This window comes from Camponotus vicinus, unplaced genomic scaffold (assembly GCF_025532165.1).
Source record: "Camponotus vicinus isolate PSW18456_S1 unplaced genomic scaffold, iyCamVici1.0 SCAF_4, whole genome shotgun sequence".
Classification (NCBI taxonomy): domain Eukaryota; kingdom Metazoa; phylum Arthropoda; class Insecta; order Hymenoptera; family Formicidae; genus Camponotus; species Camponotus vicinus.
The window spans coordinates 5,522,198-5,547,633 of record NW_028141976.1 but is presented as its reverse complement, the minus strand read 5'-3'; the positions used below and the strand labels follow the sequence as shown (position 1 = coordinate 5,547,633).

Genomic DNA, 25,436 nt, shown 5'->3' with positions numbered 1-25,436 from the left:
GTATAGACTATTTTAGTAATCAGAAAAATATATCCCACGATAAACTTTTAATTTTTACAAATCCTTATTTTATAACTTTGTCTTGTATTGACGGTTTTCATATTTATAAAATATTGTAAGAGGAAATCTTTTAACCAGTTCACTGGTACACCCGAAATCAACGTTTTGTGCCAAAACTGGTAAGAGCTAAAAAATTCGTAGTTTACATGAAAGTTTATCTATAAAGGGTTTTTTGCGTCGCTGGTGACGAATCAAAGATCGAAATTTCAAAATTCAAAATGGCGAATCCAATATGGCGGACTAATTTTATTTCATTATGGAGAAGATCAAATTCGATGTGTTCGCGTTTTTCGAATCTCTTATGATGAATCTATAGACAAAATTGCAAAATTTAAACTGGCAGATCCAATGTGGCGGTTTCTAGTGATTAACTTTGATATTCCATTATGGAAATATATCACACTCGGTACGTTTTTTTGGTCGCAGATAACGGATTAGTTCAAGACATTCAAACTTGAACATACCGAATTTGAATCTTCTCTAATGGAATAACAAATATAACAATAGAATAACAAAATTAATTCACCATACTAAATTCGCCATTTTGAATTTTAAAATTTTGATCCCAAATTTGTCATCAGCAACCCGAAAAATGTGGGTGTATCAAGTTTCATGCAAATCCGTTGAAAATTGGCAAAGTTATTCATAATGGACATATATGGGCCATTACCAGTTGTGGCACTTTTTTTTTGGCCATATATGGGCCATATATGAGCCATTACCAGTGAACTGGTTAATAAATATTGCTTACTAATTTGGCATTTAATAAAAATATAAATATAAATTATATAAATATTTGCTCCCTTGTGTATGAAGAAAAAATATAATAATCTTACTAAAAACATTATAAAATCCAAATGTCTTAGATTATTTTGTTTTAGATTTCTATATTTTATATTTTTATTTTATATTAAATGTGAAAATTCAAAAATTTAAAAATTATGAGTGTGATATTATTTTTGTATTATATTATCATATAATTAGTCTATAAGAAATCTATCATACATATTTATATTATAATGAGATGTGCTTTCTGAGGTTACTATCCCCACTTTATACACGAAGAAATAAGTTAGCTTTGTTCTCAACGAGTAGAAATTCATAATATTCTCTTATAATCTCTCTTTGCTACGCCCAGTTCGTACTAATGTATCGTTAACGATCGACAGGAGGCACGGTGAAAATCCGTGATCCTCCCGTGAAGACCTAGAAGCTATCAATTCGTAAATCAATTATTTTGACCAAAATACAGAAAGAATCATATTAAAATTATATTCGTAATTTAATCAGGACCGTCTGCAAGGTGCCACAGAGCGAATTTTTGATGATTAGTCACTAGCACTGAAATTTTAGATTAGAGATTCGAAATCTGAAAGCTGAAATTTGAGATTGGAGAGATCTAAGATTTGAGAAACGATTATGAATTCGGGCATAGAAACTGAGAATTTATTTTTCAGATTGGTAACCCTGAAACCGAAATTTTGCATTATCATGTTTCGTATGAGGGCTCCAATATCAGTTAGGAGTTTGCCAGTTATTCCTGTCGACCCTTAATGTGATTAGTACCTGTCACGTACTTATTTAAGATAGTGATCGCTCGAATTCACGTTTTCTGCAGTGAATAAATTAGTTTCACTGATAGTTGGGAATAAAAGATGTATAGGTAAGTTTATGAATTAGCATTGTTGATGTTAATCGAAATGCCGTTTCCGCAAATTTATGGTTGAATTTAATATCGCTGTGACTGTAGATGCTAATAATTGCGTTTCTTACATACTCGAAACTATTTTCGGCTCGATAGTTATTAGTAACATGTCAACCATAAGATATGTCGTACTTGCAGACAGGCAATTATGAACCGCTGGGCAAATAAAACCGCAATCGTTATTGGCGTTGGATCCGATGTTGGCCAAGCAATTACAGTCGCTCTTTTGAAAAATGGAATACACGTGTATTACGTTGTAGATACGAAGAGAGACAGAGACAAAATTAAAGCGGAATACGAAAAGATAGATAAAAATACACTTACGGGTAAATTGGAACTTATATATAATATATTGGATAATACCGAAGAAATACTCAAGAATGATGTGAATATTCTGATCAATAATATCGATATTTTTCGTAAGTATTCGTGCGTTGTTGTGACATTACTTATACAGAATATTATAAAGAGAGATGAGGGAAAAGAGATGGGGAATAGAGAAAGGAGAGGTGGAGAAGGAGCGGAAGAGAGAGAGAGAGAGAAATTATCTATTTATGACAAACCAATAATTAGTATTTTTTTATAACAAACTATGAAAATATAATATATTAGAACCTTTTAATAAATCACGTGCGTGTAACATGTATGGAAGAGATTTTTCGAGATTTGCTGTATTAGATTCTCCCTTATACATTTTATCTTAATGTTATGTAATTGATTGATTTCACATTAATTAAAAACAGCGAACTAATATATATATTACATATATTTATGCATAACATTTATATAACATTAACATAGGCAATATATTATAATTGATAATCTCAATAATAAAAGTCTATTTGAGCATGTAAATTAATAAATATGACGAATGATTAATAAGCAAATCTTGCGACATTTCTACATTGCTTGTGTTTCTTCAGCCACAAAATAAATTATCTAAATAAAAGCATAACCCGCTAAAAAATTTATGTAATGTAAGGAAACTATATAATATTGTCTATATGAGAACTCAATATTATAGTCTTTACGTATTATCATGTGTTTTGACCAACCCCAAATCACTTTCAATTTAATATGAGACGAAATTATATCCTCAACGTTTCCTTGGTTTAGTTACAAGTTGTCCAGGTTGCATAAATGTTTGTTAAATTTTATTCTGTTAAAATCTTATTTCAAATTTATGTGAAATCTCTATTTACATCTGAAACACAATTCATATTTGATACAAAAATTTGATAAATATCAAAATATAAGAAATATAAGCAAAACACTGATTTTATACATATGTATATTGTAATGTGTCAGAGAGTGAGTTAAACAAGCCTTTTTTGTTTGTTTGACTTACTCTCTTACAACATACAAGATCAATGTTTTCCTCATATTTTTTGTATTTTGATATTTATCCAATTTCTTTATCACTTTATTTATGTTTTTCTGATATAAGACAGATTACATATTGCAAATTTGATTACAAAATTTTAACGGAATAAAATTTGATACATTTATGCAGTGTGGACAATTTGTAATGAGTAATCAATTTAAGGAAACGTTGAGGATGACATTTCGTTTCATATAGATTAATGTGTTTAAATTGAGAGCGATTTGCGGTAGGTCAAAATGCGTGTTAAGATAAATATAAGAACAACAATATTGGCAATATCGTAATAAAATATAGTTTTCTCACTTTATACATCTTTTCATCTTACATATTTTTTATACATTCGTTTATATAATTCAATGTGATTAAAAAAATGCACATATTGTAGAAACGTTTTATGACTATTTGTTTATTAAATATTTTTATCAATGTATTCATTATATTTATTAACTTAGATATTCGAATAGGTTTTTATTATTACAATTAAGTATTTTGTATAGATCGAGCACTTTTCTAAATTTATTATTTACATTAGATTTCGTTATTAATCTCCATCAAAGAACGCTGCACATTACTAATAATATACTTGAAGAACCACGCGTCTATTTCTGTGCACTTATTATTTTTACTTTTTGTACTGAGGGAATTTTTTTGGTCTTATTTGAAAATTTAATTTTGATCATGAAATATAATTAAGTTCGCTCGAAAATATAACTTCTTACGTGAAAGATGTTATTCCTGAAAAAAGAATCTCACACTTCTACACGTATCACGTACAATTCGCAATGGCGAATTGAGACTTTTATTGACATTAAAAGACTTTGATTATATATATATATACATATATATATATATATATATATATATATATATATATATATATATATATATATATATATATATATATAATTCATAGAATATTTTAGAATGTGCAACTATATATATATATATATATATATATATATATATATATATATATTGTTGCACGTTTTAAAATATTCTATAAGTTATACTTCCAGATATTGATTTGAAAACCTCATTAATTTTAGGTATTCATTTGTCGATATATCATAAGTTTATGAATGAAGCGATAAAGTCTATGCGCAGGCAACAAGTCGAAGGACACATTTTCAATATCAACAGGTATTATTATTTAATTTATTTATTAATTACGACAAGTTTGAAAATAAATTTGGATATACTTTTAATATAAATAAGTCAAGCATTTATTCTTGGTTTCCTATAGTAAAACAAAAATGTGAAAAATCTTGAAAAAAATACAATGATTTTTTCTTATTGTTAACTTTTATTATTAGCAATTTAAATAACATAAATAATTTTGATATTTATAGCGTTTACGGTCATTTCCTTCCAACTCCTTGTTCTGGTACATCGGATGAAAAAGATACATTTCTTTTTATTGGGATTATCGTTTCTCAGCATGCAAGTGTCGCTTTGACTCATCTGGTACGACGTCAAGTAGTGAACGTTAAACCTCCTATTCGAGTCACGGTAAGTTGCGATCAAATAAATTCACATTTTGAGTTTCTATTTCTTTTCTTCTGTTATATAAAAATATTACTCTAATTAAAAGTATAATATAATAGTATAATAAAAGTAGTATATAATATAAAATTGTAATTATAAAAACACATACGTTTTTTAATCATTATGTGTGATATCAATAATATAATAAAATATAATGAAAAATTATGCTGCAATAAGAAAATAAGGGCAAAAGAGAATTTTTATATAAAAATAAGTATTACATAAGTATTACACAAATAAGTATTTCATAGAATATTAATATATATAAAATCAAAAACAATGAATGATGCCAGGTGTATAATTCTGTGTATAATTATATTAAATGTATTTTCATCAATATAAATTTTATTTCTATGATTCTTAATCATTCGTTCTTTTCAGAGCATTAGTCCCAGTGATCTGAAAACGGATGTAATGAATGAGTTTAATTTAAGTTTGAATGAGTTTAATTTAAGTTTAATGCCAGAGGATGTAGCGGATGCGATCATTTATGCTCTTAGACTAAAACCAACAGTTCAGGTTAATTTTTGTTAACGCACTTTTTTCTAAAAAAAAAAAAACATTATTTCATATGTTGTTTAATTCCAGATTACGGAGCTTATTATTCAATCTACCGGAATACTTCCATGAAAAATATTTTTAGCAATATGTCCACCTCTCTTAGTACCTCACTCAATATAGTATAAAGAGATTTTTTATTTAAAATAAGTTTGTATTGCTTTCTATTTTTTTGCATGAATATTAAATTTTGTATGTAATTTGTGTGTGTACATGTATGTGTGTGCTCGAAATGTGTTATATACTTTTCCTAATATATATTTTGCTAATATAATATTTTATATATATACATATATACACACATAAATATATATTTACCGGTTGCAATTAAATTTATTGTGAAAAGAAGTAATCTAACAAAAAGTTGTGAAAATAATAAAGTTTCTATGTTTATTCTATATTTCTACATTCTATTTTTTTATCATTGTGTTTATCAGCGCGCGATGCTTTACATCACTATCTATCACTTTAAAAAGATACATCAAAACACTAAAAATTTAAATTTTGCGACATACTTTTCTTATCGTCATGCAACATTATCACTAATACGTTTAATAAAAATACGTTCATATAAAAAAATGTATTAAAAATAAAAACTAATTTACTGATATACTGAAGGCTTATATATTGCCACTGACCTGTGTTAGTTATCTCTCTAACAAGAATATAAAATCGAGTACATTACAATAAGAACAACAATGGAAAAAGCGCGGATGTTTTATTCCTACGGACAATATTAAAAGATAATGCACCCTAACATAATGCTATAGCTATACATCCTCGTTATTAATGCAAGAACATTGTAGTCAGAGACCCAGAATTCTGAGCTGATGACATGCTACATTTTATCATTGTTGGGGAAAGATTTGCTGTTACGTTAAATGCGACGATAAAAATATGGATTTATTGCCGGTGAACTTCTTTGTTTTTCGTTTCTGCGGCATATGGAAAGAACATAAAGATAGCAACTTGATAATACGTTTTGCTATCTTTTGCTACAGGTAATTATAAGATATATGTTAAACAAAAGTGATTTAAAATTTTGTTAAAAATATTTTATTGATATATTAAAATCGAAATTGTCTTTAAAGATATAATATTCATCACAATTAAAGGTGATAAGAAAATTTTTGTATATTTTGTATATTAATATATAATATTATTTAATACATATACGCATATATACATATATAAATAAACGCATGATATACATATCAGAGTTGGGAAAGTTACTTTATAAAAGTAATTAGTTACAGTTACAGTTTTTTTAGTAAAAAATGTAATTAGTTACAGTTACAAGTTACCGATTCTGAAAAGTAACGCGTTACAGTTACAGTTACTTAAAAAGTAACGAGTCGTTACTTTGTAGTTACTTCCTTGGAATGGAAATAAAAATATTAAATCTGCACGCAGTAATAAAAATTTAATGACAATCTTATAAGGTATTAATTTAATTCTTGCAAATTATAGGGAATTTTAGAATGGCATTCACTTTAAAGAGAGAAATATATATTTTATTTTAATTTAAAAACAGCTAAATAAAAACAAAAATTTTTATTTAATGTAAAAGAAAACTTATAAAAAATATAATTTTATTGCATCGCTCTTATAATTTCATTATTTTAAGATAGATAGTATATGTATATAATTAATCTTTACTTTTTTACTATATTTTTTATATGTGTATATATATATATATATACATCACGAATAATCCAAATTATTACAAATATTTACTATATTTTTTTAGTTAGTTTTTTTAATATTTATAACATACATGAAATACTCTACATATTATAATGATTAATACATATGTAACACATATCATGAAATACTAAGATATGTTAAATGATTCAATATGTTTAAAATTTTTATTAATAAAAAATGGGAGCATATGCATTGGATCATAAAGTATCGATAAAAGCGTTTATGCGCAAGTGTAAGGCGGTCCAATACGATTTGCAAAGATTAAAAAAAAAATATATATTTTTTAAATCTTTATATATATATATATATATATATATATATATATAAAGTAACTATTAAAGTAATTATTAAATTAGTTAATAGTTACCGAAAATATGTAACTGAGTTAAGTTACAGTTACAAATTGAAAAAAAGGAACGAGTTAAGTCAGAGTTACCGAAAAAAAGTAACTATAACTGTAACTTCGTTACAAGTAACGAGTTACTTCCCAACCCTGATACATATTTATTTTACCTTTCACATTCATAATATTGATAGATACATCATTGCAATTTTAATATATCACCTCACGATAGTCGAAATAATCGAGCTCATACGTATAAGAAACGATGTGGAATCTGTAACGGAAAGCTTATTTGTTGTTTTAACTTTCGTGTCATTGTGCCTAAAATATCTAAATTTTTCGGTGCGACAGTGCGAATTGCATGCCTTGTTAGGTTGCTTTCGCGTCAAGATCTGTCAGCCAAGAGATTTTGCCGAGAAATCGATACTGAAACAATACGATCGCAAAGGTACTTCTATATTACATTGTAGTTCTCTAGAATATTAAATTAAGTATACATTTAAATTAAGTAATTTTTTAGAAAGTTAATAAGAGAGTTAATAATAAAACTCTTTCTAAAATTCGCAAAATTTTAAATATTACATTTTTTGTTAAAAAGAAATAATATATAACTTTACATAATATGTATGTAGATGAGTATATAAATATTATAAATGTTTAGCTAAATGCAAAGCTTTTGCCAAAAGTCTAATTAATCATTTATATGATATAGAATCAAAAATCTAATTAATCATTTATATGATATAGAACAAAAAATCTAATTAATCATTAATATGATATATCTCTCTCTCTTTCTGGCGAAAAGTCGGTTTTATAACATCTAATAGTAAAAACTAAACTTAATAATTATAAATAAATAGTTAAAATCTTTTTATACGTTTGCACCATATAATTAATTATTTTATAACTCTAAATTATTATTATTCTTAATTATTTTATAAACTCTATTTCATTATATGATGTATTGGGAACAAAGCTAAAGAAATCGGCTGTGTCTACATGTTTATGTGTCAAACAACGGGTTTACTATTGCTCATAATGCCTCTGCTGATTCAGGATAAGAGATCTTTACCATTCAAGACATACATACCGTATTCTACCACAACGTTACTTCCTTACGTGTTGACTTATCTTCAGCAAAGCATAGGTTTAATTTATAGAATATTATTAAACGTCTCTTTGGACTCAATTGTGTATGGTTTCATTATTCATACCTGCGGACAAATTGAACTGCTGTGCTATCGATTGAGAAAAATATTTCAATTTCTTCAAAATAATACTGAAAAAAATGCAAACGCCATTGAAAGTTTCGCTATCGCAGAATGCGTAAAACATCATATTTTAGTTTATGACATCATGTACAGGATACAATCATTATTTATGTGGAATGTTGCTGCTTTATTCTTCTTCAGCCTCATCAATCTTTGTACCAACATCTATCAGATGTCGAAAGTAAAAAATTCTCTCTTTTATATATTCTTTGTAAATATAAAGATTAATATATAAAACATAAATCAATAACATTAACATTTGTAAAATTAATTTGATTGAGTAAAGGTGAAATTTAAAATGTAAATATAATATTGCAATTTACACCGTTATTTCAGAAAAAGGTCTTTAGCCCGGAATCCTTCTTTTTTAACATGTATTTAGGATCATTGATGTTTCAAATATTTACATTTTGCTGGTATGGCAATGAGCTTGACTTGAAGGTTATCAATACTAGATTTTTTCTTAGTTTTTATATTTTGTATTTTTTGCATATATATATAATTTCTTTTTGATATTTTAGATTTTTTGCATATGTATATGTATATATATCAAATAAATATACGTATGAAATATATTTTTTATTTAGAATAAAAATATCGCATACGCTATTTATACAAGCAACTGGATGACAATATCGACAAAACAACGTAAAAATTTGTTGCTCGTAATGATGATGAGCCAGAAAGGAAGGATACTTTCTTTCTATGGAGTTTGCACGCTAATTCTTAGCAGTTTCACATGGGTGAGTATATATTTGACATACGCAACAAATAATATTAAAAAAAAATATAAAACATAATGGTAATTCAATCCGAAAAATATATATTCTGTAAATTACATATGTATTCTTCATCTATGCAGATTATAAAAACGTCCTACTCTGCTTTTAATTTGCTGCAGCAAGCTTCGAATTAGTACTTTCTACTTATTCTTTGACAAATGTAATACTACTGCTTTAATTAACATAATATTTTCATACTATTGTATATTTATATTTATAGTAGAGATTAGACTAGTAGAGATATTGATTTTTAGATATTTTTATAGAAACTTATTTTCTCTGTAGATTACTTCCTAAAATGGGCATATTGCATCTATTCGCAAAATAAAATATAAAATAAAATAAAATTTTATTGAGCTAAATATTTTTCCAAATAATTTAAAAAGATACAAATGCAAAGGAGTGTATCTCCTTTATGACAGTTTATTCTACACTTTTATGCTTTTATAGACTTATAATTTATTATCACTTGTCTTGCAAATTTTTCATCTAATTGTCAACTTTTCTGATAAGCAACCAAAGTTTGCAGATAAATTTTTCACAATTAATAATATCAGTATGTAATATTTCAATATTCTTTATTATACAATAATGTGCAATAAATTGCAAGTTCAAAAATTCATAATTAATAAAAATAATGTACATACATCGTCCCAGATATTTGATAACGCATTGGAAATAAGATACAGAAATAAGAATGCAGAGATAAGAAAAAAATATAATAGTAAGAAAAATCAACGAAGGAAATTTCCCTCTATTAGACCACATGAAATGTTAAGGGATATTAATGAAGACCGTTCTAGCGACTTTATTACTAATTCATGCGAACGAACATTGACAATGTATGATGCATTTCGTTATATGCGTTTTTTCTATAAGTTGCGTATTTTCGAGACAAAGCGAAGATAAGAGGGTGATCCAAGTGAAACAATATCGAAACAATTTCATTACGGAATAATGGACATATTACCATTGAATTTCCGAGTTTTATGGTTCTGCGGTGCATGGAGAGAAGAAAACAATAATGATCTTTTCGTTCGTTTTATAAGTTTCTGCTACAGGTATAATAATGAAAATGTGATATACTCGTTCGAATCATACCTTGTTTTTGTATGTCACGGATTTAAATGTATACACATATATTAATTTCGCAATGAGTCTGCACCATTTATAGATAACTTTTGATTATTGTATTTTTTGTCCGTCTGATATAAATTTTTAAAAAATTAATTTATTGATAATATTTTTATTACTACAGATATATATATATATATATATATATATATATATATATATATATATATATATATCAGATATGTATCTGTACGGATCTAAGATTTAGTAAGAAAAATTTTTATTTGTTTATATTACAAGAATGAATCTATATTTACTTAATTTCTAATTAAACTTCAACAACTTATGTTTTGCTCAGATAATATGTGATGACATGATAATCAAACATATACTTAGGTATTTCTCTTTATTAAGATATAATTAAATTTTTAGATATTCCATAGTAATTTTAATATACGAATTCACGATATCTGAAGTAATCGAACTTATAAGAACTCACGATCATATCGAAGATCTAACAGAAGGACTCTTCCTAGCATTAACTTATGTAGCTTTATGCATTAAATACGGAAATTTCTTAGCGAGGCAAGATGAAGTGTACACGTTACTTGATTGTTTTCGTGACAAAACGTGTCAGCCAAAAAATTTCGAAGAAAAGATGATCCTAATTAAATATGATCGCAAAGGTGCTTAACTAGTAAATTTTCACGAAATTATTGCAAATAATGAATTTTAATGTTAAAAACAAAAATTAATATAATAATATTAATACAATTATTATTAATATATTATAATAATAATATTATATAATAATAAATTTTTTGAATATAATATATTTATGTAATGTTATACTCTCCTATTATATTAATATTTTTTAATAATTTAATTATAATATTTTTAAATATTTTGCAATACATCAAAGATATTCTATTTAAATATATAGTATAAATTTTTAAAAATATAAAAATAATACATGTGTGTGTCTATCGTAGCTAAATGGTGTGTTCGAGCTTTTATGAGTATATCTCAAGCTACTTGTATAGCTCTCGTGCTCGCTCCTATTGTGGGACCTCAAGATACCGACAGACCTCTGCCATTCAAGACATACTTGCCGTACTCGATAGTTGGTTTATATCCGTATTTGGCTACATATCTTCAGCACATAGGTGCCATATTTTACGGAGTTTTACTCAACGTCTCATTCGATTCCCTCGTCTACGGCTTCACTCTTCATGTTTGCGGACAGATCGAATTGCTATGTTATCGTCTGTCAGAAATCTTCAAGGATTATCCTGATATGGCGCAATATCGATTCGATTCAAATAAAGGCGGGGTGATTAGCCAATGCGTGAGACATCATTTATGCGTACACGAGATCGTACGCAGAATACAATCGTTATTTGTGTGGACCGTGATGCTTTTATTCATGTTCAGTATGGTCACCTTATGCACTAGTATTTTCCAAATGTCCAAGGTTGCGTAAATTCTTCAGATTCTATTAAACCTTAATTTCTTACAATTTAATCAATATTGTAACATTATATTAAATTTCTTTGTTGTATAGCAAATAACATAAATTGTCGATAAAAAAGTATCATTACTTCTTATCGTCTATTTACTCGTCTAATTCGCAATGCATATTGAGCGAATATATTAAACTAAGTTTGTTTTGCAGAAGAAAATTCTCAGCGTTGGATTTCTCTCATTGATTTTATATCTCGGAAGCATGTTATTTCAAGTGTTCTTCTATTGTTGGTACGGAAACGAGTTACAATTGAAGGTGCGATCAAAAATGATAATTTATTTTAAAGCCTATTTTAATTGATCTATAATTCACGACTGAAAACTCGGAATACAAAATCATATAATTGTTCTAGTTACATAATGTTTATTTATAATTTTATTGCCGAATTGTAGATTTCAAGAAAAGGATTTAAAAACTTATCGTGAATGACGAGAAATTCTTTTGTCGCGTGTGCAGAGCAAGAGCATTGGCGACGCTATTTATTCGAGTAATTGGACGACTGCCACGATACAAGATCGCAGAAGTTTACTGTTTATGATGGTCATCAGTCAGAAAGGATTGAAACTCTCTTATTATGGCATTTTTAGCTTGGCTCTCGGCACTTTCACCTGGGTAAGTTTATGCCAGTGCTGTATTCATATACCTGATTCAACGATAATAATAAAGCAATAATTGTTAATTATTTTTTCAGATTTTAAAAACATCGTACTCAGCTTTTAATGTTTTGCAACAAACATCAACATAACTAAACTTGATTTATTAAAAAAAAAAAAAAAACTGATTATGTATATGCAAAATTCTATATTTCTTCTTTTTCTCTTTGCATTTCTCTCGAGCGTACAATATAAAAGTCTTTTAAAATAGAATCTTATCTTTACATATAATTTATATTTTTATGCACTTTAATACACTAAATAATATTTCATGTAATAACTTTTTATAAAAACCTTTTTTTAAATTTTCTTAAAATATTTGTTTATTTTTTCTATGTATTAATATTATCGAACGTTAAAAACTTAACTTTGTTGAATGTAGGAATAAGAAGATTAAAAGATAAAATGTTATATCCGTGTATCTCATCAATTGTTAACTTTCCACAATAGCACATTTTTTATACATGTATACAATTATATTTTACTTATGGCTATATTTTTCAAGAAGCAGATGCAACATTTATATTATTTAATATTTCAAAAATTGTCTTTTGGATAATTTCTTCCGCGATAACAATCTAGGGCTAAAACATAATTTTTTTTTCATATTATTTTTTTCTATCAGAGCAATATATATACATAGTATTAGAGGAAAATTGCATAGTTGGCGATGTCACAAATCGACCGTCTTTAAAATTTAAATACGCTCGACGATATTGTGCACATGCTACTATTATATTATTAATGTAGTTTACAATGTTACGAAAAAGTTTTTCTTATTGTGATTGAACTTCAATTTATTATGCACTATTAAGAGAAGAATTTCTATCATTTTGAGATAGAAATACATCAAATGATACGGATATAACTCGCAGATATGGACATTCTGCCGGTGAATTTCAAAGTCTTATGGTTTTGTGGCGCATGGAAAGAGCGGAAGAACGATAACATCGTTCTTGGTTGTCTACACTTTTGTTACAAGTATTTAAGCGCATAAAATATATGCTCAGTGTGTTTATTTACTATTAAAATAATGAAAATTTCTCTCTCTTTCTCTCTCTCTCTCTCTTTTTCTTAATTTTATATTAAATTGTTCAAGTTATCAGATAAGAAGATAATTTTTTTTGGTTGTTTGAAATTATTGAGCGTAACTTTTATATCCATAGGTACGCAATCTTCTTCCTGATATATGTATTTACGATATTCGAGATAATAGAAGTGATTCGCACGCGTGATCAAATTGATGAGTTAACGGAAGGACTCTTCTTGGCATCGACTCATGTAACATTGTGTCTGAAATACACAAATTTTTTATTACGAAAGAAAGATGTGTCAGAATTATTGGATTGTCTACGCGTAAAAGTGTGCCAACCAAAGAATTCAACAGAAAAGATGATATTAAAAATGCATATTCGAAAAGGTATTAAAATAATTATTAAAAGTAACATATGCGATTAAAAACCTTTCTTGTAATTTATAATTAAGCACTACATAAACAATTTAATTGTTTAATGTTATATTAATTTAATTATTGTTAGTAAAATACGATAAAAATTTATTTCAACGCACTGACCGCCTTTTACGATCAGTCCGAATTCTGACGAACGAGTCTTTTAGTGAAATAAATCGAAATATTCATGACAGCAAAGTGGAGCACGCTTTCCTTCTTAATCATGTCGTATACCACTGCTACGGGCTTCGTGATCGCGCCGATTATTCTGGGATTGAGCAAGAATGAATGGATCTTGCCCACGAAATCGTACGTCCCCTACTCTATTTCGGAAACGTTACCATATGTGGCGACGTATTTACAACAAACTGCATCGCTGTTTTATGCAATTATGCTCAACGTTTCATTCGACTCTCTCGTTTACGGTTTTACAATTCATGCCTGCGGACAGATCGAATTAATATGTCGTCGATTGACAAATAATATTAGAGCCTCGGTAAATTTTCAAAAAGATTCAGATTCAACTGCATTGATTGAAGAATGCGTGAGGCATCATATACTAGTGCATACTTTAGTGAAGAAAGTAGGAGCGCTATTCATCTGGACAGTCATGGTTCTCTTCTTTTTCAGTCTGATTATTCTCTGCACCAGCATTTTCTTGATATCAAAGGTTGGATTAATATGCTTTTTTGTCAGTTCTTTCTTTTAATTAATTCTATAGCTAAATAACTAAACAAATAATTTTAATTTGCTGAGATAATATTTTCAAAATTACAATATAATTATAACATCTACAGTTTAATAACAAAGAATAAGATACACATAAACTTTGAATTTAGTATTAATATTTAGCATTAATATTTCAATAATATAAGAAATTAATATTATTATTTCAATAATAGCAATTTTGTATTTTTAGATATAAGAAAAATTCATTTATGTGAATCTTTTGCACTGTTCGTAGTTCATAAATTAATTTTATTTTATAGACAAAACTCTTTAGCATCGAGTTTCTTTCTTTAACGCTATATTTTAGCAGTATGATGCTGCAGATATTTTTTTACTGTTGGTATGGGAATGAGCTTGAATTGAAGGTAAACAATTATAATATGGCAATAAAATTTCAGAATCGCAAAATGCTAATATTGTTGTAAGAAAATATCAGATCTAATTATATAAACTGAATAATCAGTACTCTCTTTTATAGAGCAAAAGTATTGCGAATAGTATTTACTTTAGCAATTGGACATTGACCACATCGTATGAGCGTAGATCTTTGATACTTATTATGATAAACAGTCAGAAAGGATTAACATTTTCCAATAACAGAATATTTGCGTTATCTTTGGACACTTTTACCTGGGTAAGTAAACTCAGAAATAAATATATGCATGCATATCTTAAAATTTTTCATTTCTCTCACTCACAGATTTTACTTTTAGTTAAAAAGCATTTTAAATTTATCGTTATTACTGTAATTTTCTATATGTTTAAATTGATATACATGAAAGAAATTTTTAATTAAATTTTAATTTAATTCTATGTTATTACGTAATAATATTCAGAACATAGATCTGAGACGGGTACTTAATATATTCTTAATTAACTAATAATAAAAAAAGAAGAATACAATGCAATAAAAGTTGACAGACGTACGTTTCGATCCAATGCGGATCTTTTTCAATGTCTTAGTAACAGATAACATAATCAAAACGCGAACGTTACAAAGGCGCTTAATAACGGATAACATAATCAAAAACGCGAACGTTACAAAGGCGCGCGCAGTACAAAATAATCAGGAGGTCAAAACAATAAAATTAAACCGGTCGATAGTCTAATGTAGCGCAGAAATAATAAAGGAATAATAACGGTCGAACAAACAAAACAGACACTTGTACAAAAAATAAATAAAGATAAATAATATATATATATATATATATATATATATATGCATGGTGATGTAATATTCAAACGAATGGCACAACCTCACCTCGATATCAAAATTGTCCGAGCGACACTATGAAACTAGGGGAAATATACTTCGCCTGATTAATACAAAGGGGAAGTCCGAACCATAAAAAGTTTGTCCATGATGATGAGAGTCATTGCAGTAAAAAAATTATAGTTCCAATTTGGTAAAAGATCCGCATTGGATCGAAACGTACGTCTGTCAACTTTTATTGCATTGTATTCTTCTTTCTTTATTATTAATTAATTAAGAATATATTAAGTACCCGTCTCAGATCTATGTTCTGAATATTATTACGTAATAACACCCTACGCTACGGTCCTTAGCCTTTTCTTTGTTTTAAATTTGATTGTTATCTTACGGACCGTTACTCTCTCTTTTTGTTTTTAATTCTATGTTTCCCTAGATTTTTAAAACATCTTACTCAGCCTTTAATCTACTGCAGCAAGCATCGAATTAATTAATAGATATATTTATCGTTAATCGTAATGAAATTTATTTTTAATATAGCGTAGTTCTATATTTATATAAGATGTTAAAATGACATGTAATATTTTCTGCAAAAATCCTTTCTTATATAAATTATTATTAATTATATATCATTTTTACGAATAATAATTCATTGCCTATTAATAAAATCTCAAGTATTCTAAAAAATTTAGTTTCATACGTCTCGTTTATATTAAGTTTGCTAATAATTCAAACTCAAAATAAAACGTACCTGCTGTACTCGATAACTGGCTTATATCCATATATGACTGCGTATCTTTAATATAGAAGTGCCATATTTTACGGAATTCTGCTCAAAGTCTTGTTTGATTTCTTCATTTATGGCTTTAATCTTCACATTTGCGGATAGATCAAATTATTATCTTATCTACAGATAATCTTCAATGATAATCGATTTATATAGAACCAATGATTAGCGAGTGCATAAGACATTACTCACGTGTATATGACATCGTACACAAGATAAAATAGTTACTTATATATATAGAGATTGATAGAATGATGCTGATAGATTTCATTTTCAGCACGATCACTTTATGCAACAGTATTTTCCAAATGGATTCAACGAGAAGACATAACAATAATTGTTAATGGTTCTTTTTTATGCAGATTTTAAAAATATCCTACTTTACATTTAATATTCCAACAATCATATAACAGCAATATAATTTTAAATATTCTTCAACTATCAATATAACTAAATTTAAATTATAAAAGAAACGGATTATGTATATACAGAATTACATATTTCTCTTTTCTATCCGTATATTTTCAAATGTTTATAAAAATTTTTTTTAATAGAATTTTCTTTTTACAATAATTAAATTTTTAAACATATTAATACACTAAGTAATATTTTATAAGATCATTTTTCTACGTATTAAAATATATATTTATTTCTTTTATATAATAATATTATATCGAACGTTATAAAAAAATTAACTTATTGTACATCTAAATGTAAAAATAAGGAGATTAGATATTATGTCCATGTCGTCAATATCCGCTGACTTTCCTCAATGATTCTACATGTATATAATTATATTTTATTTACGACGACTATATTTTTCACAAAACAGACACAATACTATTTAATATATCATCAGAAAGTTGTTATTTGAATAAATTTCTTCCGCGATGACAAGCTAAAGCCAAAACAATTTTTTTATATTATTTTTTTCTATCACAGTGATGTATATATGTAGCATGGAGGAAGGTTGCATAGTTGGCTATGCCACAAATTGATCGTCTTTAAAATTTAAGTACGTTCGATAATATTATACGTATGCTACAATTATATTATTAATGTAGCTTACAATAATAAAATGTTACCGGACATTTTTTCTTATTGTGACCGAACTTTAATTTATTATGTATTATTGAGAAATGAAGAATTTCTATCGTCTTGAAATAGAAACACATCAAATGACACGTAGATAACGCGCAGTTATGGACATTCTACCGGTGAACTTTAAGGTTTTATGGTTTTGTGGAGCGTGGAGAGAACAAAAGGACGATAACATCATTCTTGGTTCTTTATATTTCTGTTACAAGTATTTAAGCTCATAAAATATAAAATAACACATTACTGTATATTTAGAATTAAAATAATAATAAAATTATTTTTAATTTTATATTAATTCGTTCAAGTTCAAATCAAAGAGTTTACTTTTGTTGGTTATTTGAAACTATTAATTACAAATTTTATACTGGCAGATACGCAATCTTCTTCCTAATATATGAGTTTACGATATTCGAGGTGATAGAACTGATTCGCACGCGTGATCGAATCAATGAGTTAACAGAAGGACTCTTTTTGACATCAACTTGTATAACATTGTGCCTTAAATATGCAAATTTTTTGCTACGGAAAAACGACGTGTCAGAGTTGTTGAATTATTTACGCGTAAAAATGTGTCAACCGAGAAACTTGACGGAAAAAATGATAATAGAAACGCATAGTCGAAAAGGTATTGGAATAATTATATATTAAAAGTAAGATATATTCAATTTGAAAAATTTAATTATCATTAGAAATAATTTAATTATCATTAGTAAAACTCGATAAAAATTCTTTTCAACGCACTGTTTTTTAAAATCAATTCGAATTTTGATAAATAAGTCAAAAATAAATCAAAATATTCACGACAGCTAAGTGGAGCACACTTTCCTTCTTAATTATGTGTCAAGCCACTACTGTGGGTTTCGTGATTGCGCCAATTCTGGCATTCGGCAAGGATGAATGGATTCTGCCCACGAAATCGTACGTTCCCTATTCCGTTTCGGAAATACTTCCATATGCGGCAACATATCTACAGCAAACTGCAGCGTTGTTTTATGCAGTTATGCTGAACGTTTCATTTGATTCCCTTGTTTACGGTTTCACAATTCACGCCTGCGGGCAAATCGAACTGATTTGTTGCCGTTTGACAAATAATATAAGGGCATCGGTAAATTTCGGAAAGAATTCAGATGTAACTGCGTCGATTGAGGAATGCGTCAGGCATCATATACTTGTACACACTTTAGTGAAAAAGATAGGAGAACTATTCATCTGGACAGTCATGGTCCTCTTTTTTTTCAGTCTGATTATTCTCTGCACCAGCATTTTTCTGATATCAAAGGTTGGGACTGTGTTTTTTTGTCGATTATTTCTTTTAATTAATTCTATGCTTTCAATTAATTCCATAAATAATTAAACAAGTTATTTTAATTTACTTAGATTAGATTATTTTTTGAGAATTACAATATAATTATAAAATCCATATTTTAATAGCGTAAAAATAAGATACATATAAATTTTGTATTTCTGAAGTATCTTATATTAATATTTTAATAATATAAGAAATTAATACTATATTATATTATTAAAATATTATAATATTTGAATAATACCTAATTATTACTTTAAAAATTTTTAGATATGAGAAAAATTCATTTAATATGCAATTATTTCGCACTGTTTGTAAATCAAATAAATAAATTAATAAAATAAATAAATTTTGCAGACAAAACTCTTCAGTATCGAGTTTCTTTCTTTGATACTATATTTTAGCAGTATAATGCTACAGATATTTTTTTACTGTTGGTATGGGAATGAACTTGAATTAAAGGTAAATAATTATATAGTAATTCAATAAAATTTCAGGCTCGCAACATGCAAAATATTAGTATTCTACAAAAGAATCTGCAAAATTAGATCTGATTGTATGGCAGCGAAATAATTGACAACTGCTCTTTTACAGAGCAAAAATATCGGGAATAGCATTTATTTTAGCAATTGGACATTAACCACGTCGCATGAGCGCAGATCCCTAATACTCATTATGATAAATAGTCAGAGAGGATTGACGTTTTCCAATAATAGAATGTTTGCGTTATCTTTGGACACTTTTACCTGGGTAAGTAAACTCAGAAATAAATATATACATGCATTACGCAAAATTTACTTTTGTAGACCTTATTTTTAATAATTAAAAAGCATTTTAAATTTATTGTTATTGCAATTTTCTAAGTGCTCAAGGTGAAGTACATAAAAGAACACGATTAAAAAAATTTTTAACGTTATCAACTTAATTCTCTTTCTCCAGATTTTTAAAACGTCTTATTCAGCTTTTAATCTCCTGCAGCAAGCATCGAATTAATTAACAAATACATTGTTAATTGTAATGAAATTTATTTTCATTATAACGTAGTTCTATATTTATATAAGATGTTAAATGGCATGTAATATTTTCTGGAAAAAATCACTTTTATATCAATTATTATTAATTATGTTAATTTCTTACAAATAATCACTTGTTGCCTATTAATAAAATGACAAATATTTGCTGATCAAGCCCTTAGTTCCAATGTTTCATTTATCAAACTTGCTAATAATTCACATTCAAATTTTTTTATATTTTATTGCTAAACTGAATGAAATTATTTTCAAAAGTTATATCTTTAGTCAGTTTTCTAGAATTTATCTCTTGGTTAGTTTTTATGAATTTATCTCTTCCCAGTTTCTAGTCAGTGTACAGTCTATAGATATATAATTCGTTTAATATTAAATTCAATTTTTATATATTCCTGGAAATTTGATTTGATTAATAAAAACTCTTCTTAACAAATCATTTCCCGAAATACTTCTATATCAAAAGCATATATGAAAGCGAATTTTTTTTCCTTTAGTAGGACGAATACAAAATGTTTGAGAATATAATATTTTTATATATAATATTATATAGCGATAATATAAAGATAATATTATGATTTTTGTGAGAGAAAACAAAGCATAAATTGTACTTAAAATATATCAAAATTAAATGCGAAATTGATATTTTTCAGTGTTTTATAATCTATACATAAAATTTTATTTAAATATGTGATATAAATTTATAAAAATATTAAAATAATAAATATTACAATAAATTTTTAAAAATATAAAAATAATCCTCATACATGTACCACAGCCAAGTGGTGCATCTGAGCTTTACGAGATAGCCCAAGCCATTTGCATAACTCTCGTGCTCACTCTTATTGTGAGAATAAAGATACTAATAGACTTATCAAGATGTACCTGCTGTACTGATAACTGGCTTATTTGTAGTCTATATTTTGTTATGTATCTTCAGCACATTGTAAGATGCCGGAATATTTTACGGGGTTTTGTTCAACGTCTCATTCGATTTTTTTCATCTACGGCTTCACTCTTCATGTTGTCTATTAAAATTTCTGCCTATAAAAATGTCAATTTTAATCAATATATCTATTATTTAATAAAACGATTCAATCGTATAGAACAGTTTGTTAATCAGAAAAATATGTCCCACAATAAATTTTTACAAGTCTTTATCTTACAGCTTTATTTTATATTTATGATTTTGATGGTTGATTCATATTTATAAAATATTGTAAGAGGAAAGCTTTTAAATATAAGTGAAAACATTTACTGATATATTGAAGGCTTGTATGATATTGCCATTGACAATGAGATGTATTATTTCTCTAACAAGAATATAAAATCGAATATATTAAAATAGAAACAGCAATGGAAAAAACGCTTCATCTCTACGGACGATATTAAAACATAATGTACCCTAACATAATGCTACAGCTATACATCGTTATTAATGCAAGAGAACATTGTAGTCAGAGACTCAGAATTCTGAACTGATGGCACGCTACATATTGTCATTGTGATATTGGGGAGATTTGCTCTTACATTAAATACGACGATAAAAATATGGATTTATTGCCGATAAACTTCTTTGTTTTTCGTTTCTGCGGTGTATGGAAAGAACATGAGGATAGCAACTTGATAATACGTTTTGCCATTTTATGCTACAGGTAATTATAAGATATATGTTAAGCAAAAGTGATTTTTAAAATTTTGTTAAAAATATTTTATTGATATATTAAAATCAAAATTGTCTTTAAAGGAATATTATTCATCAATTAAAAATGATAAGAAAAATTTTGATATATAATACATATCAAAGTATATCAAAATATATCAAAATCTATCTAATATTATTTAATATATATGTGCACATACATGCAATAAATGCATGAGATATACATATATATATCTTCTTTCTCATATACATAATATATATATTTTGATAGGTATATCATTGCTGTTTTAATATATCATGTGACGATATTTGAAATAATCGAGCTCATACGTATAAGAAATAATATGGAAGCTGTAATGGAGGTTTTATTTATTGTTTTCGCTTTCGTGTCATTGTCCCTAAAATATTTAAATTTTTCGATGCGACAGTGCGAATTGCGTGCCTTGTTAGGTTGCTTTCGTGTCAAGATCTGTCAGCCAAGAGATTTTGCCGAGAAATTGATACTGAAGCAATACGATCGCAAAGGTATTTTTATATTATATTGTAGTTCTCTAGAATATTAAATTAAGTATACTCTTAAATAAAATAATTTTTTAGAAAGTATTAGTAATAAAATTCTTCCGAAAATCTTAAATGTTACATTTTTTAATAAAAAGAAATAATATATAAATATATGTTTAGCTAAATGCAAAGCTTTTGCCCGAAAATCTAATTATTTAAAAAAACCTCTCTCTCTCTCTCTCTCTCTCTCTCTCTCTCTCTCTCTCTCTCTCTCTAGCGCAAAAAGTTGATTTTATAAAATCTAATAGTAAAAATTAAACTTAATAGTAAATAGTTATAATTATAATTTAAATAATTATAATTATTACATCTTTGCATATAATTAATTATTTTACAAACTTTATTTCGCTATATGATGTATTGCGAACAAAGCTAAAGGAATCGTCTGTTTCTACATGCTCATGGGCCAAACAACGTGTTTAATGTTTATCATAATGCCTCTATTGATTCCGGACGAAAAATCTTTACCGCTCAAGACGTACATACCATACTCCATCACAACGTTACTTCCTTACGTGTTGACTTATCTTCAGCAAAGCGCAACTTTAATTTATGGAATATTATTAAACATCTCTTTGGACTCCCTCACGTATGGTTTCATTATTCATACCTGCGGACAAATTGAATTGCTGTGCTATCGATTGACAGAAATATTTCAATTTCTTCAAGAAAATAATGAAAGAAATGCATACACCATTGGAAGCTTCGCTATCGCAGAATGCGCGAAACATCATATTTTAGTTTATGACATCATATACAGGATAGAATCATTATTTATGTGGAATATTACTGCTTTATTCTTCTTCAGCCTCATCACTCTTTGTACCAACATCTATCAGATGTCAAAAGTAAGAAATTCTCTCTTACATATTTTTCATAAATATAAAGATTAATATATAAAACATAAATCAATAACATTAACATTTGTAAAATTAATTTGATTGGGTAAAGGTGAAATCTAAAATGTAAATATAATATTGCAATTCACACCGTTATTGTAGATAGAGCTCTTTGACCCGGAATTTTTCATTTATATCACGTATTTAGGATCAATGATGTTCCAAACATTTACATATTGCTGGTATGGCAATGAGCTTGACTTGAAGGTGACTAATACTAAATTTTTTTATTTGATATTTTATACTTTTATATATATTTTGATATTTAAAATTTTTTTGTATTTGTATATATATATATATAATAAATATATGTATTGAATATATTCTTTATTTAGATTAAAAATATTGCATATGCTATTTATGCAAGCAACTGGACGACAATATCAACAAAGCAACGTAAAAATTTGTTGCTCACGATGATGATAAGCCAGAAAGGGAGGATACTTTCTTTCTATGGAATTTGTGCGCTAATTCTTAGCAGTTTCACATGGGTGAGTACATCTAACATACGTAACAAATAAAATTTTAAAAAATACGTAAAACATAATGCAAAATTAATCTAAAAAATATATATTCTGTAAATTACATATATATTCTTCATCTATGCAGATTATAAAAACGTCTTACTCTGCTTTCAACTTGTTGCAACAATCATCGAATTAGTACTTTCTACTTATTCTTTAACAAATGTAATATTGCTGCTTTAGTAGACATTAAATGTATTTTCATACTATATTTATCAGTAGAAAGATTGATTTATAGATATTTTTAGAAATTTATTTTCTGTAGATTACTTCTCAAAATGAGTACATTGCATCTGTTTATTAGCAAAATAAGATATAAAGTGAAATAAAATTTTATGCGCTGAAATATTTTTCCAAATAAGAGCATACCTGCAGTTTATTTTATACTTTTATGCTGTTATAAACTTATAATCTATTATCATTTGCTTTGCAAATTTTTCAACTAATTGTCAGTTTTTCGAACGAGCAACCGAAGTTTGCAGATACATTTTTCACAATCAATAAAGTAATATGTAATACTTCAATAATATGCCTTTTACTTTTATATTTTTTATTATATTAATGTGGAATAAATTGTGTAAATTCATAATTTATAAAAATAATACACATCGTCGCAGACATTTGATATACCGATTGAAAATAAATGTAGAGACGAGGAAAAGATGTAGCAGTAAAAAGAACCAGTCAAGGAAATCTCTCTCTATTCGACGACATGAAATGTTAAGGAACATTTTAGCGATTTTGTTACTAATTCATGAGAACGAATGATGATAACATATAATATGTTTCGTTATGTATATGTGTGTCTTTTTCTATCTCATACATAAGCAGTAATTGTTAATATATGTTCCTTTTTGTTCCTGCAGATTATAAAAACATCTTATTCTGCTTTTGATGCTTTTGATGATAAAAATTTTGAAATAGAATCTTATATCTACATTATTTATATTTTTATGCACTTTAATACACCAAACATTATTTCATGTATAATCACTTTCTATTTATTAAAATATTTATTTATTTTCTATGTAATAATATTATAGAGCATTAAAAAGTTAACATTACAAAAATCTAAGCACACATAGAAATAAATAGATTTAAAGATATTATATCCGTGTCATCAATATCCGTAGGCTTTCGACACAATGGTTCTATATGTGTACGATTATATTTTATTTACGACGACTATATTTTTCACGAAACAAATGCACTATTGAATATTTTATCAGCGAAAGTTGTTATTTAGATAAATTCTTCCGCAATGACAATATAGGATGCCAAAACACAACATTCATATTATATTTTTCTATACTAGAGCAATATACATACATAGCATTAGAAGAAGATTGCATAGTTAGCTACAAATCGATCGTTTTTAAAATTTAAGTATGTATGTTCGATGATATAGTACATATGCCATTATTATATTATTAATGTATAGTTTAATGTATAGTTTAATAATGAAACATTGCCGGAAATTTTTTCTTATAGTATCGAATATCAATTTATTATGCATTGAGAAACGAAGAATTTCAATTGAGATAGAAACATGTCAAATGACACAGAGATAACGCACA

At 27.0% G+C, this 25,436-nt stretch overlaps 2 protein-coding genes across 2 annotated transcripts in view; both read left to right on the top strand.

The window, feature by feature from the left end:
• Positions 1-1,554: 1,554 nt before the first annotated feature.
• On the top strand, positions 1,555-5,650 carry LOC145969662 (farnesol dehydrogenase-like). Its single transcript, XM_083095772.1, has 6 exons — positions 1,555-1,723; positions 1,904-2,184; positions 4,196-4,289; positions 4,499-4,658; positions 5,076-5,213; positions 5,283-5,650. Exons 1-6 carry the CDS (start codon positions 1,716-1,718, stop codon positions 5,322-5,324), a joined length of 723 nt encoding a protein of 240 aa, XP_082951898.1. The 5' UTR covers positions 1,555-1,715; the 3' UTR covers positions 5,325-5,650.
• Positions 5,651-5,695: 45 nt separating this feature from the next.
• The window catches only part of LOC145969915 (uncharacterized), a 34,892-nt gene continuing 15,151 nt past the window's right edge, over positions 5,696-25,436 (top strand). Inside the window, exons 1-18 of the mRNA XM_083096247.1 lie at positions 5,696-6,253; positions 7,497-7,750; positions 8,279-8,754; positions 8,910-9,014; positions 9,161-9,316; positions 9,436-9,488; positions 9,869-9,876; positions 10,266-10,416; positions 10,862-11,115; positions 11,422-11,903; positions 12,105-12,209; positions 12,411-12,566; positions 12,646-12,697; positions 13,483-13,588; positions 13,774-14,027; positions 14,252-14,727; positions 19,545-19,649; positions 23,671-23,826. Coding sequence (XP_082952373.1) covers positions 6,150-6,253; positions 7,497-7,750; positions 8,279-8,754; positions 8,910-9,014; positions 9,161-9,316; positions 9,436-9,488; positions 9,869-9,876; positions 10,266-10,416; positions 10,862-11,115; positions 11,422-11,903; positions 12,105-12,209; positions 12,411-12,566; positions 12,646-12,697; positions 13,483-13,588; positions 13,774-14,027; positions 14,252-14,727; positions 19,545-19,649; positions 23,671-23,826 — 3,453 coding nt within the window. The 5' untranslated portion in view covers positions 5,696-6,149. The remainder of the gene's footprint in view (positions 6,254-7,496; positions 7,751-8,278; positions 8,755-8,909; positions 9,015-9,160; positions 9,317-9,435; positions 9,489-9,868; positions 9,877-10,265; positions 10,417-10,861; positions 11,116-11,421; positions 11,904-12,104; positions 12,210-12,410; positions 12,567-12,645; positions 12,698-13,482; positions 13,589-13,773; positions 14,028-14,251; positions 14,728-19,544; positions 19,650-23,670; positions 23,827-25,436) is intronic.

Coding starts and splice junctions, on each gene's coding strand:
- LOC145969662 (XM_083095772.1), top strand. Junction 2,185..4,195: donor CAATAATATCGATATTTTTC/GTAAGTATTCGT, acceptor CATTAATTTTAG/GTATTCATTTGTCGATATAT. Junction 4,290..4,498: donor CACATTTTCAATATCAACAG/GTATTATTATTT, acceptor TGATATTTATAG/CGTTTACGGTCATTTCCTTC.